Source organism: Cricetulus griseus, chromosome 6, assembly GCF_003668045.3.
Source record: "Cricetulus griseus strain 17A/GY chromosome 6, alternate assembly CriGri-PICRH-1.0, whole genome shotgun sequence".
NCBI classification, from domain to species: domain Eukaryota; kingdom Metazoa; phylum Chordata; class Mammalia; order Rodentia; family Cricetidae; genus Cricetulus; species Cricetulus griseus.
This window is the reverse complement of record NC_048599.1, coordinates 98032031-98050362: the sequence shown is the minus strand read 5'-3', so window position 1 is coordinate 98050362 and position 18332 is coordinate 98032031. Positions and strand designations below refer to the sequence as shown.

Genomic DNA, 18332 nt, shown 5'->3' with positions numbered 1-18332 from the left:
AAGTCACTGTAAACATTACAATCAACACTGTTAAAGCTTACTAAGGTATAGTTTTCTATATCTATATAGTTTTCACTTATGAAAAAGGTATCTAAGCATTCACACGTACTGGCCATCTTTTCTAATTTTCCCAGCATGGAATCATTGTTTCTATGAGACACTTGCATCGTTCTGATGATTTCTGGAAAACTAGCTGGGAAATTCTGCTCTGATTTGCTAAACAGAATTCTGTTCCAAGTTTGCTTCTCTTATACCTTTCACTGCTCTTTGTTTTATTGCTAATTCTCTTTTCCCACAATTTAATCAGACGTATTCAGCTATTTGAGTTTGTTTGTTTGTTTTGGTGTCTGTGTGGTATGTATATGTTTATATATGTTTGTAAACTCACTTGTGTGCCTATGTGTGTGGAGGTCAGAAGTCCATACTTGGTATCTTCCTCAGTTGTTGCTGTTACTATTATTATTATTTTATTTGATACTTGCAGCTCACCAGTTCCAGACTAGCTGGCCATCAAGCCTTAGTGCTCCTCCTGTTTCTGTCTCCTCAGAGCTGGTATTACAGGTACACACTGGTACTCAGCTTTTTACATGGTTAGGAATCTGAATGTGTCCTCACCATGGTGTGGCAAAGACTTTCCTGACTCAACCATTTCTCCAGCTCTCTGCTCTTAGTTTTTTAATCCTTTGTATACTTTTTCCTCTGAAGATCTCTAGCCATTTATATATCTAATGACAAACTCACTTTTAATTAATTCTACACCAATACCCTGGTTCATATGTCTGGCATGACTGCTGAACTTTAATTTGCACAGCTTGGCACAATCACTTGGATTTACAGTCATTGCCTGTGGGTAGGGGCACTTCTGGAAAGGAATATAATCATATTGTAGACCCATCGACCTAAGTGAGTAGAATCGATCCTTAAAGTAAATTGCATAGGGAGAAGTGCACATTGCACATTTAAACCAATACCATACATTTTACATTCCAAAATATCTCTACAGGAGGTGTTCTGATCTCAGGGAAAATAAGATTTAGTGGGAAGTAAATCAAGATATTAGGCATAGGGTTTTCTGTTTGAAGGGCATTTGGGAGGAAGACCCATGAAAGGCTCATGGGCAGATGAGAGGAGACCTGAGACCTTTGGGCACTTGGCCTGACATGGGAAAGGAAGAGAGTAGGAAAATAAAGAGAACACTTAGCTCCTCTGAGTTTTCCAGGCATCTGTCTCTACAATGTCTAACACCTGCACCACCATCTGATGGGAAGAACCAGGGGCTGTCCTCCCAATCTATAAGAGTACTTCGCTGAACTGTCCAGAAGAGAGGTACTTTTATTCTGTTGTTTATTAATCCTAATGCAAACAGCTGGCTGGACAAGGAAGAAAGGTGTATCATGGGCACTGATGGCATCACTATAAACAGATCATGTTTATGATCCAGTTCCTTGGAAAGCCCCTTGGTCTTGCAGAAGAGGCATTTTTCTGAAACTCAAACTGAGCAGGCTGCCTGCCAGCTTTTGGTACTAGTTTCTGGTATCATGGAGGGAAATATATCTAATGTTTCTTTGCCTCAGTTTCCTCAATTGTACCATAGGATTTGACCAGATGATTGCTAAATCCCTCCCAGCACTAATTTCTATACCTCTAAATGTTGGTGCACAAAGCCCCCATCATCTACCGAATAGCCCCATGACTTTAGGCAAGTCTTTTAATACTCTGTGCTGCCATTTAACCTTAGGAGTTTTCAGATATTGCTATGGATTTAACTTCAGTACCAGCCTGGGGATGAAATGCCAGCACTAATCTGTTAGCAGTGCTGTGTGCATTGCATCATGGGATCGTCTAATGACATCTGCCACATCTGGGGTGAGGATAAATAAGAAGCACTTTACTATCTCTAGGAGAAAGCTACTGTGATAAATATCTTCTTATAATCATTCAGCAGAACTGTTCTTTTCCAACTCAAATAATTTTCTGAGGATGACTCAATGCTTAAGGGTATCAGGACCGAATACAATGATTCCAGGCTTCTATTTGGGACTTTCTATTTTTCTGCCCACTGGAAGTTTTGGGGATTCATTACATCTGACCTATATGTAAATAGTAGTGACAGTAAGAGTCTAAGTGTGACTGAGCTGCCTGAAAATGAGAATTGCTGCTGCCCTTTCATTATGCTGTCTGTACTGGCTGCAGTAGACTGGGTAGGAGTCGATGTCAAAGGGAATTCCTGACAGCCATAGTTGTGGACGTTCACTTGCATTCTAAATGACTGATGATCTAGTTAGGGTGTCTTTTAATTTATGTAAAAATAAAAGTCACTTGTCACTGATAATAACTTGTACTGGTTTTATTTAAAGACATTTGTTCCTAATAAGAATATATAAAAGCACGATAAAGCCTTTTTTTACTAGGTATAATATAAACGATGAGTGTAGTTGCTTTAACAGCAAAGAATTTTGTTTCTAAGTCTTTATTAAATGTGTTTAACACATAATGGAGGAAAATATACAGAATTAAAAAAATAATGTTATTATGCCAGATAAAAAATGTTTAAAATCGTGGATTTTATTTTTGAGACAGGGTTTCTCTGTGTAGCTTTGGAGCCTATCCTGGAACTTACTTTGCAGCACAGACTGGCCTTGAACACACAGAGATCTGCCTGCCTCTGCCTCCCAAATGCTGAAATTAAAGGCATGTGCCACCACACCTGGCTAAAATCATAGATATTAAAATGTTGTTTATTAGCTGGGCATTGATGATGCACGCCTTTAATCCCAGCACTCGTGAGGCAGAGGCAGGCGGATCTCTGTGAGTTCGAGACCAGCCTGGTCTACAAGAGTTAGCCTCCAAAGCCACAAAGAAGACCTGTCTCAAAAAAAAAATGTGGTTTATCTAATACTATTCTTCATTATTTCAGCCAGTTGTCATTGTAGTAATCCAGCAGCTAGGAATAAAGCACACATTCGCATAGAAGGCCCAGAAGGATGTGGCAACTTGACAAGACTTTTGAAAGCATGATAGATTTGTATCTGTGAGTGTTTGTAGTCCTTGTCACTTGCTTTAATTTACAGGCATATGACAAAAGATTGAAACATTTGTCTACATAGCATTTATATTTCAGCTGGATTCAGTGTCTTAGTGCAGATCCCTAGAAATGTCATGTGTAGTTAGTGTATGGGAAAAAGATGCTACCTCATTTTATGTATTAATATTTCCTAATGGGTAGTGTAAAACAATTAAAAAAACCTCCCACATTGGTAATACTATAACAAGTAAATAAAATGAAATAAGATTGACTGCAAAAGGATAATGGGGATGGTAGCCAGAGCTAGAAGAGTAGAACTAGCCTAGGCTAACATGATGGTGTTTTCAGCAATCCTCATGTGTTTTTTCTTTGTGTGTGTGTGTGTGTGTGTGTGTGTGTGTGTGTGTGTGTGTGTGTGTGTGTGTGAAATTCTATGGCTTCAGGATTTAGTAGAGCAGACATAGTAGAGTAGAGCTGGCATGGTAGGGATGAGAAAACTCACATTGAGTTTATATTGGAAGACTTGATTTAATGGGTGAGACATAGTAGATTGATCTTCTAAATGAACAGTAACAAATCTAAAAGACAAGGAAACACATAGCTGAAACTAAATACTTTCACTACCTTACCTCACTCCTTTCTTCATTGAACAGTGTCTGCTCACTCCTCATTGGCTTTTTTAGTAGGTCAATGCAATTATCATGGAAAGCTTCCAAATTTGGGTTCATCTTTGGAACATCTCCCTGCTGTAAAAAGCAAGTTTAGTGAGAGCTTGAGCCAGGAAAGTTGAAGAAATAATCCTATAAGCTAACCACTTGGAAAAACACCATAAGCCAATAGCAACCTTTCCGTAAATGCATCCCACAGGAGACCAATGTTCTCCCTTCAAGCTCACAGCTCCCTTCTTGCCTCGCCCCTTTAGTAAAGCTCATTGCCAGTAAAGCCAATTGTTCAAAGGCCCTGAAGAGAATGAAGTGATTGTTAGCAATAGGATGCTCCAGCAAGAACATTCTCTGGAGATGGGAATGACTGAGTAGGACAGTTTGAGCCATTAGGAAGCTGAAGAGCATCAGTGAGGAAGAAATGATGTGGTCTCTGGAGAATGAGGAGGAGAGCCAGAGAATCCACACAGGCAGACTTGAAAAGAGAAAGGAAATAGAAGAGTCGGGAACACAGGCTGTCCCCTGTGACTGTTATTTGTTCCTGCATTTTATGGGAGTCAGCTTTATTCACAGAGGTGGTGGGGCTTTACATACTGGCAGGGAGGCATCGTGAGGGCCAAGATTTTGTGATGAGGAATGGAGGCACAGGTGCCCCAAGTGACAGAACACATGGTTTTAAAGTGATGTTTATGATAATTATAGATACAGGCATACTCTCCAAAGTGCACATTACACTGGCTCAGAGAATTTGGGGAGAACCTATGGGGGAAGCTCAGCTTTGAATCTCAACTCTAAAATGAAACGGGATTGTATTACTGGATGAGCCACTTGGCATTAATACACACTTGGAATCTAAACCACAACGGCAGCTGTTGTGGAAAGAATTCTAGATGTTAAATTAGATGTAACTTCAAATTCCAGCCTGATTACTAGTGACTGTGGAGACCCAGGGACAGTACCTCTACCCTCTTTAGAGACATATCTTCCTTCTGGAACAAGGCAAACACCACCCACAGTGGTGTATACTTTAATCCCAGCACTGGGGAGGCAGAGACATTTGGATCTCTGGGAGTTTGAAGTCAGTTTAATCTACATAGTGAGTTCCAAGGCAGCCAAGGCTTACATAGTGAGACTATCTCATGAGCCAATAAACAAAACAACCAAACCAAAAAACTAACAAACAACGGAGGTTGTATATCCATCTCAAGGCTCTTTGGAAATCGCTGGAGATGATATGTATTTAAGCCTTTTTCCTGGGTCAAATTGTTATACAAATAGAGTCAGTTTTTTTAATAGCTCCCATGTAAGAAGGAGTGGGGCCCTCAGCAATATATTTGTGAAGTTTCAAAAGGGACCTGAGAGACTGTTTGCCCTTGCACCTCATAAGTTTGGAACGAGGTGACTATGAGGAAGCAGGAACTCCCTGGGTATCAAATCACTGTAGTCTTGATTTCAGACTTACAAACCTCTGGAACTGCAAGAAACAAATTTCTGCTGCTTAAATGCCACCAGGTCTATATTATTTAATGTAGCAGCTGAAACAGACTAGGGTGGGTGACAAAGATCACAAGTGTTATGGGAGACTAGCAAGGGACGAGTAAGGAAGGCTTGTTGAGAAAGGGGGTATTTCTGTTTAAATATGGGTGTTGATAAGATGTTGATAAAGGGTCATGTGTTTAAAAGTAAAGGTCCAGCAGTAGAAACACTAAGGGATGTGAGATGGGAACCTGCAATGACTGTAGAAGCACAGCTCTCAAAGCCACGGACAAGTCTTGTAGTAAAGGGTTTTGAATACGAAAGGACATGAGTACAGCCATATTTAGGAAGGGGAATCAAACCCAGTATAGAATCAAACCCAGTAAATAAGTAGGATAAAAAAGAATCTCAATGGCAGATTGAAAATGCAAGAGGGAGTAAAATCCTAACTGAAGGGAGTGTCTAAGGCATGGGGAATGAGAAGGTGGAGGCAGGCTACAGGAGCAGATCTTCCAAGAACAGAGCATGGAATGAAAGCTGGGGAGGAATATCATTTGGAAAGACAAGGTACCATTAAGCTGAAGACGTACAATCTAAAAGAGGGCACTGTGGTTGATGGCAAGCAGAGTCAAAGAAAGGAGATTTGTCAGCCTATACATGAAAGCAACCGAGAAGAAGCAGGCCCCCAGGGAGGGAAGTAGAGGTGGGTGCCAACAGGGATAATGTAAGATGTATGACTCACTGATACCTTACTAGTGGCTTCACAGTTGTAAAATAATTATAAAAGGTCAGTTGGCTTATATAATAGAAAAATTAGTACTTTTTATTCATTTTTTTCAAATCTGCTTTAAAGAATTTACATGTAAATAATGGAAAATATTATAAAATAATAAGAACCCCAAGCACAATGATGTTCAGTGTAGTGTGGTGTAAAATGATGGAAAGAAAATAAGTTGAAAAATCTGAAGGTAACTACTGAATTAAAATTTCCACAGATTGTCTAAATTGAATAAACACTCAAATTTATGACATGGAAAATCATAAAAATATTTAGTCAGATGGGGATTAAACCATTTACTCAACTTGTAGCCCAAGGATATTCCAAGGCAACTGAGTTCTGACCTAGAGCATGTGCTCTTTGTGATATCCTAAACCACTCTCAGCAAGTTGTAAAATCAGCATCAACCAAAACATTTTTAAGCATGACAATGTATTTTTTCTTTCATTAGTTCTTGTCTACTATAGTGATCATAAGCATTTACTCCGTTTTACCTATCATTTCATTTTAATTACATGAAGGTAACCTTAATACTTTCATAATGTTAAATGTTCAATGAGTATAATACCTAAATATTACTGTTATTTTCTTTGGTGCCATAATCTGAAGGAAGAACAACCATTACATCTATTATTTATGAATATAAACATAAGAGTCCTAAATACAAATGTTGCTTTGATTTTAATGGCACACATTTATCCTCTAGGATATGATCCATGGAAATGTAAATGAGACACCTTAATTGTATTTAGCCCTCATTCCCAGCAATATTTTTCTCTGCATAGAGGGAAAGAAACAGGATTAATTATTACAAACCCTCAGATAATTATGTTGGAATGCTATGGAACAAATGTGCATGTTATGTCTCTTGAGAATTTGTATTAGAATATCTCTGCGCCAGAAGACATTTGATTAACACAGTTTTATTTATATCACTTGATAATACATATTCTAGAAAGAAGAAATTACCTTCAGTTTTTCTTTAAGCTCCATGAGAGACCCACATAATTCAGTAATAGATTCAAGAATCTCCTTGTGTCTTGTGACAGTCTTCTCAGTGTATTTCTGCCCTTCTTCCAAACCTGGGAAAGAACAATGATAAACCTACACTTAAAAGGAATTCTTAACAGGAAAATAGAAAGAACTGGATGCTAATTCATCTCTTAGGTATCTTTTGTAAGTGCCAGTGGACAGTAAGCTCCTAGCAAACCCATACTGAACAGACAAATCAATGAAGGCAGGTATTTTTTTAAAAGCCAAATGTTATGGTTTAGATATATTTGGATACAGGGTGGGGAGTTGGGAAGGACAACGGGGTTGGAACGTGGTCTTATGTAGCCCAGGCTGACCTTAACTCACTACATAACCTCCGCTTCCTAGATGCTGGGATTAGAGGTGTGCACCACCATGCCCAGGCTGAGGTTTGATTAAGAAATATCAATGTAAGCCTTGCATGTTGAAGGCTTGATCCTCAATGCTATGTTCAGATGTGGGACTTTTGGGAAGGATCATGAGACCTCTGATTTAATTAATGGATTAGTTTGTTGATGAGTTAAGAAATTAAATTGACTGTTAGGAGGCAGTGGATCCTGCAAAAAGTGGGGATGATTAAAGGACATGGGCTGCTTGGGGGAATGATATGCTTTTGATGGTCTATCTTGTCCCTAGAACTCTTCTCTGACTCTCTGTTTTCTGGCTGCTGTGATGCGAGCAGCCTTCACCACTATACATTTGTATTGCCATAATATTCTATTCAACCTAAGCCCAAAGAAGTGAACAAGACAAGCATGGGATGATGCCTCTGAAACCCCAAGTTGGGTGTTTTGTCACAGTGCTGGGAAACTCACTAGCCTAGGAGTTCTATAATAAAGGTTGCATTTGCTGTACCATTGTCACCTTTATGGAACCTAAATAACATTCGTATAAAGACTCAGTATTGATCAGGATTCCCTAACCAGGACATTCAGAAATTCTTCACTGCTTAGAGAATATACATTTCTAAGGGTGACATTTAAGGCCCTTGACATCTGGTTTGAACCTGCCTGCCCCAAATGTGTACAATTTTAATTCTATGACACATTTTAATTCCTGGCCAAGCTTCATAGAAGAATGGCCCTCGACCATCATATCTCCCCAGTTTCTGAGTTAGAAAAATCAATTTGAAATATACTAGAGAATTAAATCCAAGACCTGGAATTTGAAAACCAGTAGAATAAAGCACAAGGAATATTGAGATGCATGAGGATTTTCAGATGAAACTCTGAAAGCACAGGAAACAAAAGGAAACACAGACAAATGGGAGCGTGTCAGACTAAAGGGCCTTTGCAGAGTGAAGAGGGGAACAAAGTGCAATGGTATTTTACAGAATGAGATAGAACATTTGCCACTGGCTCACATCTGATGATGGGTTAGAATCCAGGAGAACTCAGGCAACTCAACAGGCATACCCGCAATCCAACCTGAAAACCAGCAAGAGCTGGAAAGACACATTTCTTAAAAGAAGATGCTCATGCTGGGCTATGGATGGAGCCCAATGGCCAAGTGCTCACTTGGTGTATGTGAAGTTGTATCCTAGTTTTCTTCATCTGCTGTTGTGATAAAATACCGACCAAAAGCATCCTGAGGAGTAAGGGTTTATTTCAGCTTATAGTTTACAGTCATCACTAAGGGAAGCCAAGGCAGAACTTGGAGGCGGGAAATAAGTTAGAAACCATGGAGGAATGCTGCCCACAGGCTGACTTGCTTAGCTTTCTCAGTTACCTTTCTTATAAAACTCAGGCTCACTTACTCAGGAATGGCACTACTCATGGAAAACTTGGCTCTCTCACACCAATCAGAAATCAATAAAATGCCCCACAGACACCCCTACAGGCCAATACAGTGGAGGCAACTATTATTGAGATTCCCTATTGCCAAGTATGTTTAGGTTTGTGTCAAACTGACCAAAACTAACTATGACAGGCCACAAATTCAACCCTAACACCAGTCATAGAAGGTAAAGTTTACACACATAACAAGACAAGTGTTTGCTGTGCGGTAACTTCTAGGCCTAGACCTTGTTGATTGACTGTAGGGACGACACCATATCTGCTTTCTACATAAACACTTGGGACAGCTCCTGATGCATAGCAGGCATTCACAGTTAGTTTTCGAGATAAATTTATTTGCATTAAAAGTTTGGATCCTGACTGACCAGCTGGTTGAGCAGGTAAAAGTGCTTGCTTTCAAGCCTAGTATCCCAAGATAGAATACTGAGGTCTACATGGTAGAGGGAAGAACTCACTCCCACAGGCTGCCCTCTGACCTCTTCATGTTCACTGTGGCATCTATTCCTCTACCCTCCAATATATGTAACATTTAAAGGTTCAGGGATCGGTAATGCTTTTGTCATCTGCAATACTTTATTTCCTATTCCTAAAGTAACTGTGCAAGGCAGCCTAAAAGATGGACAGCTTCTTGGACTGGTGAGATGTCTCAATGAGTTAAGGTGTCTACTGCCAAGCCTGGTGACCTGAGTTTGATTCGCAGGACTCACTCAGTGGAAGGAAGGACCTGATTCTGCAGTTTGTCCTCTGGCCTCTAAATGTGTGTTGGGGCCTGTGTAGTCTACATACATACACACTCATCATACATACACAGGCACAAAATAAATAAATAAAATCTTTTAAAAGGTTCCATGCTATGTGGAAACTCACAAAAATCCATATTTTTGATCCTAATAGTCAATTATTCTCTTATTCCTGCAGCAGTTATTGAGCCCTCAGTACATGCTATGATGCTGAGTTAATAGGTGAGATAGCTTCTCTTGTGGAGATTACATGTTAATAGAGTAACCCACTAGAGTATAACTAACTAATGTAAATACCAGCTATTAATAAGAGCCAGAACATTCAACAAGGCAGAACTCAGAACTCTGCAAGGTTGTAGAAGAATGTGACTTTATGGGGTCTTTGTGAGTACTTACCGTATCTTGGCATTGAACAGGCACTATAATGCAGCATATTCTCCCCTCATCCACCAGCACATAAAACAGACAAAGTGTCTATACTATCACATGGGAAGCAAAATCAAGACAGACATCCACAGAGCTTGAGATGCCCTAAGACTTCCTTTTTAGCACACTTACATAGTAACCATCTCTTTTCATTAGCTTTCCAGCTGATATTTTAGTGTTTCTGCTATTTTTACTATTTTCCTTGAAAAATAATAAACAGTTTATCTCAAGGATTTCCTATTAGGCATTCAGTGCACTCTATGTTGCTAAGAATTTTATGTCTGTCTGGAAGTACGGATGCTATAGACTGAATATCTGCCTGGAACAGCCTGGGGCAGCCAGAGGCTGCTTTCTGAATGACCCACTAATGTCTTTTCTCTAGGCTGCCTTTGCCCGGTCACTGGCCATTTCCTGTGTCTATCAGGAATCACATCAGAGAAGTCACAGAACTGCTCTCTCAGGGCCTTGAGCATTGTCACCCAGGGACTTCTTTTATGAAGAAATGTTTGGCTTCTTCCACTCTTTCCTCACCATGGAGAAGAAAGTCGCTATAAGGTGCCAGAGTGAGAAGAAGATGAGGAAGAGTTTGCCAGTCATGTCCCAAATCTGCAAATCAGACTTCCATGGAAACAAGAGGCTGACAACCTTTAGAGTAATCTTTGTGCCAGCTAGCACTGGATCTTCTCACACTCAAGGAGTCACTATAGTGGACTTTATATTCTTTGTCTATCATTGTGGTTCTGGTTTCATTGCCCTGGAGAAGAATGGAAAGGATAGAATGCAAAGTGCATAGGGAAGGAGGGGCTGATACAAGATGGTTAAAACCCAGGCTTCCTCTCCTGCTGTGGGAAGTTCTGCCCTCCATTCCCTACTGCTTACTTTTGCTGGATGTGAATGACTCTTGAGACTTTTCTCAGAATAGATGGTGATAGTGAGGACCTTGATCTTCTTCCTGTTGGATTGGGTTTAGTATAGAGTCGTTCAGTGGCAAACACAATCAAATGAGAACTGACCATATAAGCGCTGAGCAAGGTTGATGACCTCCTGAATCCTTTCTTCTTGCTGAGGCACTGAAGGAGCAATAAACTTGTTGAACTGCCTGTGGAGGATTTCCACAGCTTCCTTTGTTTGGCACTCCATGGAATACTTTCCAACTCTTACAACTGTGGCACTTGCATCTTCATACCAAAAGTTACACTATATCCAAATGGAAGAAATCACAAATTAAAGAGATGTGTTCTCAAGTTCTTCACATTTATCAATGACATTTCAGATTTTGATTTCCTCAAACTTGTCCATTATAGCCTTAAACCTTCCAAGTCATATGAAAGAGAACATTAGCACATAGTCATATACCTTTTCACTTAGATACCCAATACAGCAGTTTGAAAGAAAATGGCCCCAAAAGGGACTGGCATTAGTAGGAGATGTGGCCTTGTTGAAGTAGGTGTGGCCTTGTTGGAGGAAGTGTCTCTGTGGGAGTGGGCTTTCAGGTCTCTTTTGCCCAAGCTTCCCTTGGTATGACATGGAGACCACTTCCTGCTGCCTGCAAGATGTAGAACCCTCAGCTACTTCTCCAGCATCATGTCTGCCTGCATGCAACCATATTCCACCATGATGATAACAGACTGAACCTTTGAAACTGTAAGTGAGCCACCCCAATTAAATGTTTTCCTTTATAAGAGTTGCTATGGTCATTGTGTCTCTTTATAGCAATAGAAATCCTAACTAAGACACCCAAGGCACATATTTTTACAGTATAACTAAAGAAATATACATGAATACAATTAGAAGGCCAATGAATTGAAATAACTTTGATTCTCCTGCCTTAGATTTGTCTAAAACATAATTCCTAACTTTTAAGAGCAAGCAGCAAAAGCATTTGGATACTAAAAGGTATTCAAACATTGGTTGAATAATACTCAAAATTCACTATAGTCAACAAACACTGCTAGTAAATCCATAAGTACGATTTTTTCTTAGTAATATTCTAATGATACACTTTCCCTTAAGAATTAAATTTAGAGTGTGAATCAAGAAAATATCATCCAAAGAAAAGAATCCTACCTTTGTGAAATAGAACTAGTCATTATTTTGAAGCATAGTAGAGGTAAGAAGCAATTTTTCACTAAAAATAAGTAACTATGACAGGAGGAATGTCTGCCCCAGGCCAAATGCATTTGTGCTGCATAAAAATGTCAAAACAGGACTCTGACAAGCTAGTTTTAAGTTAGTGCCAAGAAGCTTCAGCATTGTGTATCAAAGAATAATCAGCTGCTTCATAATGTGGTGTTAAGTCCAAACACTCAACTGTATTAGCAGGAAAGAAAGATAGTCTGTATTTCAGAATAACAGGCAACAAAGGACACTCAAACCCCTCAGGTGTGGTTTCTTTGATCCAGATCTGAGGCTATGGTTTGACCTTGTTAAACTTTATGTATTTTAGGTGAACTACAACTATCCCCTTGGCAGTAACCAAGGTTACAACAAGTAATGAAGCACATGGGATATTCTATTATCAGGTTATTTTGAAATGTTTTCAAGTGTTGTGAAATAAATATACTACTTGAGAGTTGAAACAGATTTCCAGCAGTGATTGTAACATCAGTAGTTAAACAGTTTGTGTCGATGTTATGAAGAAACAGAAACCCTTATGGTATTGGGAGAAGTAAATTAATCAAAGTTTTCTGAAGAGCAACTAGACGATGCAGAAAAACAAAATCTCTGTGGATGGCATTCATTCCCTTTGACCTGGTGGTTCAACTTTAGGGAATTAACCTAAAAGCAATAATGAAAAGGAGCATGACCAGGGCTTTCATGGCAGTTGTAACTAACACAGCATCGGAGCAATGGCCCAGTGGTTAAGAGCATTGGTTGCCTTTCCAAAGGATCTGAGTTTGATCCCCAGCACCCACAAGACAGCTCTAAATTGTCTATAACTCCAGTCCTAGAGGGTCCCAACATCTGCTTATATTCTCCACAGGCACTGCATATACACAGTGCAGAGACATATATGCAGACAAAACACCCACATGCATAAAATAAAAATAAAGATTAATAAATAATTCTTTAAAAAGCATTTAAAAAGAAGTAGGATAGTTTCTTATTTTGGAGTCTAAACTATACCTGAACTTATAATCTCCTGCTTTTGCCTCCAATTACTGAGATTAAAGGGATCTCTACCATGCTCAGGACAAAACATATTTTGAAGTAACGTTGTAGTAGGAATATAATTGCAATAAGAAAAAAATACCTCTTCTATTACTTCCTGGAGATGTTCAGTCAGGTCCAAATTCATCTTGTAATCTATCACAACTTTTTCAAAGTCATTCACATGCTTTTGCAAATCCTCCATGGCTTCCAAAAGGATGTTAACTTTGTTACTTGGATAACTTAAGAATGAATCAGAAGTTTTATTATTAACTTTTTCCATTTTCTTCCTTAAAGCCTGTGGGGGGTGGTAAAGGTTTTTAAAAGGAAATTATATTCTTTCTTATGATGCTAGTGGTAAGACAGAATAACAGAGAAACTGGTTTCTCCCACCATTCTAATACCTTAAAATTATAATCACTGTAAATGTACTTTGGAAAGAACAGGTTTTCTCCAAGATATTTTATTTATTCAGTATTTGCAAATATACACAAAGCCTAGAAATAACACACACACACAAATACACACACACACACACACACACACACACACACACACACACACACACACATCTGAACACATGTGAGAACAGAAAAGGCAGAGGGCACTCTATTCACATAGGTACACATGCATGAGCGTGTGATGGGCAAGCATGGAAATGCATTGGCCTTGTGTGTTTGTCATAAACTATTCCAGTGCTGCCTCATCACACGTGTCTCAATTCACATCATTGGTGCTAGGTTAAGTGATGAGGCCAGAAATTCTGCTGTGCTGTTGCTACGGGGCACCCAAACGTGCCGATCGTGATGATAGTGATTGACAATAGCCAAGTACAAGGGTCTTGAATGATTTTAGAATAAACTATGAGTATCCTTAGACATGGTTCTAGCCTGGCTTAAATAATATGCAACATTTGCATGTACTGAAATAAAACAGGTACCCCCAAAGTACACACATTTCTTCTGTTTTCATGTGTCAGTTGGGAATGATTCGAAATTTAAAAAATGAATAAGCTAGAAGCTCACAGAATGAATTGTTTTCTGGGTAGAATTCTGCCATAAGTTACTCAGTGAAATCTTTCCTGTCAGTCAGTTCATTTAAAATCAGCATCACATTACTGTATACCAAATAAATAGCTAAATCATTTTCAGGAAAACCAACTCTGGATTATAGAGAATAATGTTATTTTTTTAAAGAAGAAAACTAGACAAATCAAATTCTATTTATTCCATTCAAGAAGTCAAATATTATAAAAATAGAAAACTACCCATTCCATCTCAATTCTGTTTTTTAAAAAAGAGTTATGCCTGGATTGCAACGATTTTGCACAAATTACAGTAACCACACACACACACACACACACACACACACACACACACACACACACACGCATGCACACACATACACCACATACACTATTTTCAGGGTTAGGGTTATTACCTGAATTTTTTCAGCATACATATCAACTTGTTGGATTTGGTATTGAAGAGTCTTTAGGTTTCGAGATTTTTCATTTTTCTTGGAATAATTAAACTTCAGATTGTTGAATTTCTTTTTTATATCTTTGAATGACTCTTTGAGCTACAGTTTAATAAAAAATAAAATTATAATTTCCTTATAATTAGAAAGACTATATTTATTGTTGTGAATAAAACTATCTAAACATTTCCAAATATTCATCATCTTAAATCTGTCTTCAGAATAATTTCAAACAAAATTGAACCTCCTACCTGGATATTTGTCCTTCAATGAAAGTGCTTCTGATGAATTATTTTAAACTCAGTATGTTCACAGACTATCCCATTGGTTGACAAACAAGAAAGTATCTAACATCTTGAACATGAACTTTTGCTAACTCAAATTGTCTTATTTGTATTTATTTGGTATAAATAAATTCCATTTTCTGCATGCTAATATTGTTCCAGATCTTTCCATTTCCTGGTACTCTCTCACAGTCATTATATATAAAAATTATTAAGGTGCCAAGGAGCCATTAATGATGAAGAGGTCAACGAGGGCTTGACTTTTAGAATGGCTATTACAGTATGTGAGATTTAGTGAGAAAGGAGTTTTATTTGCCCAGCTCAAGTTATTTCCATGAGCAAGTTTTAGATCAGTTTTACTTCTTGGATGGAGAACATTAACTTTGAAAATACAAACCAACAGATTAAAAAACCCAAAGTAAGAGTCATTGCCACCAAGGGCAATGCTGACTGTGTATAGACAGGGCACATTATGATGGTCTTACAAACAGTTCATCTTTACCAAAGCACTAAGATTCTAAGCAACCTGGAACTTTTACATTCTGCTTTCTGTTGCTTCTACATATTCATGAAGGCTAAGTGTACTTCTAGGCAACTCTCACTTCATATTATCAGCAAAGGGGAGCACAAAGGAAACATAAAACCTAAGATTACACAGGAACTTTTACAACAAGAAGGAATCATGTCATGGTTGATAAATCTGAGTGATGGAAAGAAAAGTTAGAAATACATTAAAATTCTTTTCAATGATAGCAAACAAATTACCTGAGACTATATAAAAGCTGTGCACACGTTACATCTTAGACTCATAATATAGAAAAATACATCTGCCCTAGAAAATGTATGCTTTCTCAAAATGCTTACTCCAAATTTTCCATATTGTGGAAATAAAACATTGTCTTCATCCTTAAGTCTTCTTGAAACTCTACAAGGCCCTGGCAGACTTGATTATGTAGAAATTATTATACTTATACTTTTTTGCATAGGACATACTTATACTCAACCAGTATTGATTTTTTACATAGAAAATGACATTGCTGAATATTAGTTTTAAGTTACAGACAAAACCAAGAACAGTGGCCATAAAACCACTTTACCAGATAAATTAACAATGTCCAGAAACAGTGGAAAGTGCTGTAACTTCAGATTTGGAAAATGACTTCTATATCAGGAGACCACAAAATATTTAAAATATCCTATTAAAACTGGTATATTTATGAAATAGTCATTAAATATTTACGTTCTGTAATACTTGATATTTTAATGTACACATGTTAATTCTAGCAGAAAGGGATAAATGAGGTTTATTTTATGATACTGGAATATAAAGAAACTATATCCTGAGAAATTAATAGAAAACTGAGATAGGCTCTTTTTATATTCCTAAATTGCAATCTGCAACTATAAATTAATAAATACCCTATCTGAGGCAACCAGAGATCATTATTTAAAAACTCTTTCAATGGCATGTTAACTGTATAGATATTGTGTTTGCAATGATTACAAACATGAGCAGATAGAGAGTGTGTTGGTTGCATTTTAAGGTATATGCATTAAGTACCAGTGAGCAGCACACAAAGTGGTGAAGATGGCCAGAGTAATGTCGCAGTATTTTACCACAATTAACAACAAAATCATTCAGGGTACGAGAGTGCATGCCTATAGTCCCAGTACTCAGAATGCTGAAGAAGGGGGAATCACAAATTCAAGGACAGCTGAGATTATACAGTGAGAACCTGGGTCAAAAAAAAAAAAGTTGGGGAAATGGCTCCATGGGTTAAGTGCTTGATGTACAAGTGTGAGAACCAGAGTTTAGATGCTCCAAACCACGTAAAACCAAGCATGGTGGCATGTGTCTGTGATCTCAGTGCTCTAAAAGGTAAGATGGGAGGCAGAGACAGAATTCCTAGGAGCTCATGGGCCAGCTAGCCTAATGCACACAGCTATAAAGACAGCCCAAGAGACTCTGTTTCAATCAAAGTAGGAGTGGACTGAAATCCAAGGGTGTCCTCTGACTGCCACACATACAGTGTCATATGACACCTGTACTCACGTACACAAACATGCACTCATGCATACATCATGATAAATAAGGTAAAGTAATAAAATAAGCACTTCTTCAAACAGGAAGGTTTAACATCTGCTTGAAAACTGACTGAGGAATACAGAAAGATAGCCCTAACACTTTCACTCTAAACCATAAGCTTTCTAGTTTACTCTGGATTTAAAAAACATCAGCTTTATAACTGGTGAGAATGACTTCATTTCTGTGTCGGCATTCATGCATTTCCACTGAAGATGATTTAGAAGGCCAAAGAATGTTCGTGATGCTATGGTACGTGAAATGTGATACCTCCACTCTGACACATGAGCTCTCCCCACAGAGATGCTGGCACCGTTCTTGTTTAGTCATGTTGGAAATCTCTAAGTCAAAGTCTAAGCCTTTGCAACTTTCTTAATGCAAATTCAAGACTACTGAACACACAAGTAGAAGGGAGCATGGGTGAACTAACTACCTCTAGCATTAACAAATCTAGCCACACTTCATTTTTCTACCTGCACATTCCAGTATGAAAACTTAATCTAATCCCCACATAACTTGGCATCATAGCTTTAAAGGAACAGAGTGCTATGGTTACTGGCCTGGGTAGCATTGTCCATGCAGCTGTTTCTAACTTTAGTGAGCTTGTCAACAATGGGATATGGTAGAGATGGTTAAGACAACTGTCTGAATTGAGCGTATAAGCAGACACACACACACACACACACACACACACACACACACACACCAGCAGCAGCACAAGGACAGAAATAGTTTAGTCATTAGAAATCTTTAAATGCTATGATACACAATAGTAAAATTTATGTATTAAGGATATTAGGATTTTTTTTCAGTGAGTAATTTGATTCTTCCCTCTTTGTACATGCTCAGCTCTTCCATGTATGCATGGAGTAAGTGGACTAAATTTACATAGCTATACTTAGAAACAGATACTAAAATTAAAAAAACGGGTCTTTTTTTAAAACTATAAAAATTATCCTTGTCATAATTTTCCCAGTGAGTGGTAAGTCTCCTTTCAGAGCTAGGAATGAGATAACTTCTGTGGAAACAGAAGAGTTAGAGGCTCCTGGCAGGCCAGGATAGCTTGCTATTCTTAGTCTTGACTAAGCTGGTTGAGGCAGCTTTCACAGGAATGTATTATGTGTAAGTCTGGTGCTGGCAAGGCCAACTGGTGTGAGGGACAAGGGTTATTTAAAACCCAGGCAATGGATTTGCAAAGAAAATCTTGCATTAGAACTGCGGCATACTTCTGGCTAACCCCCCAATTCCAAAATGAGCAGTCAGTTTTTTATTTCTCAAGCATCCACTTCACAGGTCTTATCCTCTGTTTGCCCATTCCAGATGAGAGAGCTTTCTGAGACTCATTTTCCATAACGGAAGGCTGTAATGCATCACCTCCCAGAGACGCTTGAATTTGAAACA

At 38.4% G+C, this 18332-nt stretch overlaps 1 protein-coding gene across 1 annotated transcript in view; it reads right to left on the bottom strand.

Annotated features, from left to right (window-relative positions):
- The window catches only part of Ccdc141 (coiled-coil domain containing 141), a 156936-nt gene that overhangs the window by 3985 nt on the left and 134619 nt on the right, over window positions 1-18332 (bottom strand). The window contains exons 18-22 of the mRNA XM_027420097.2: window positions 14526-14666; window positions 13189-13383; window positions 10949-11132; window positions 6911-7023; window positions 3655-3771 (exon numbers count right to left, since the gene is read on the bottom strand). Of these exons, the coding sequence (XP_027275898.1) occupies window positions 3655-3771; window positions 6911-7023; window positions 10949-11132; window positions 13189-13383; window positions 14526-14666 (750 nt within the window). The remainder of the gene's footprint in view (window positions 1-3654; window positions 3772-6910; window positions 7024-10948; window positions 11133-13188; window positions 13384-14525; window positions 14667-18332) is intronic.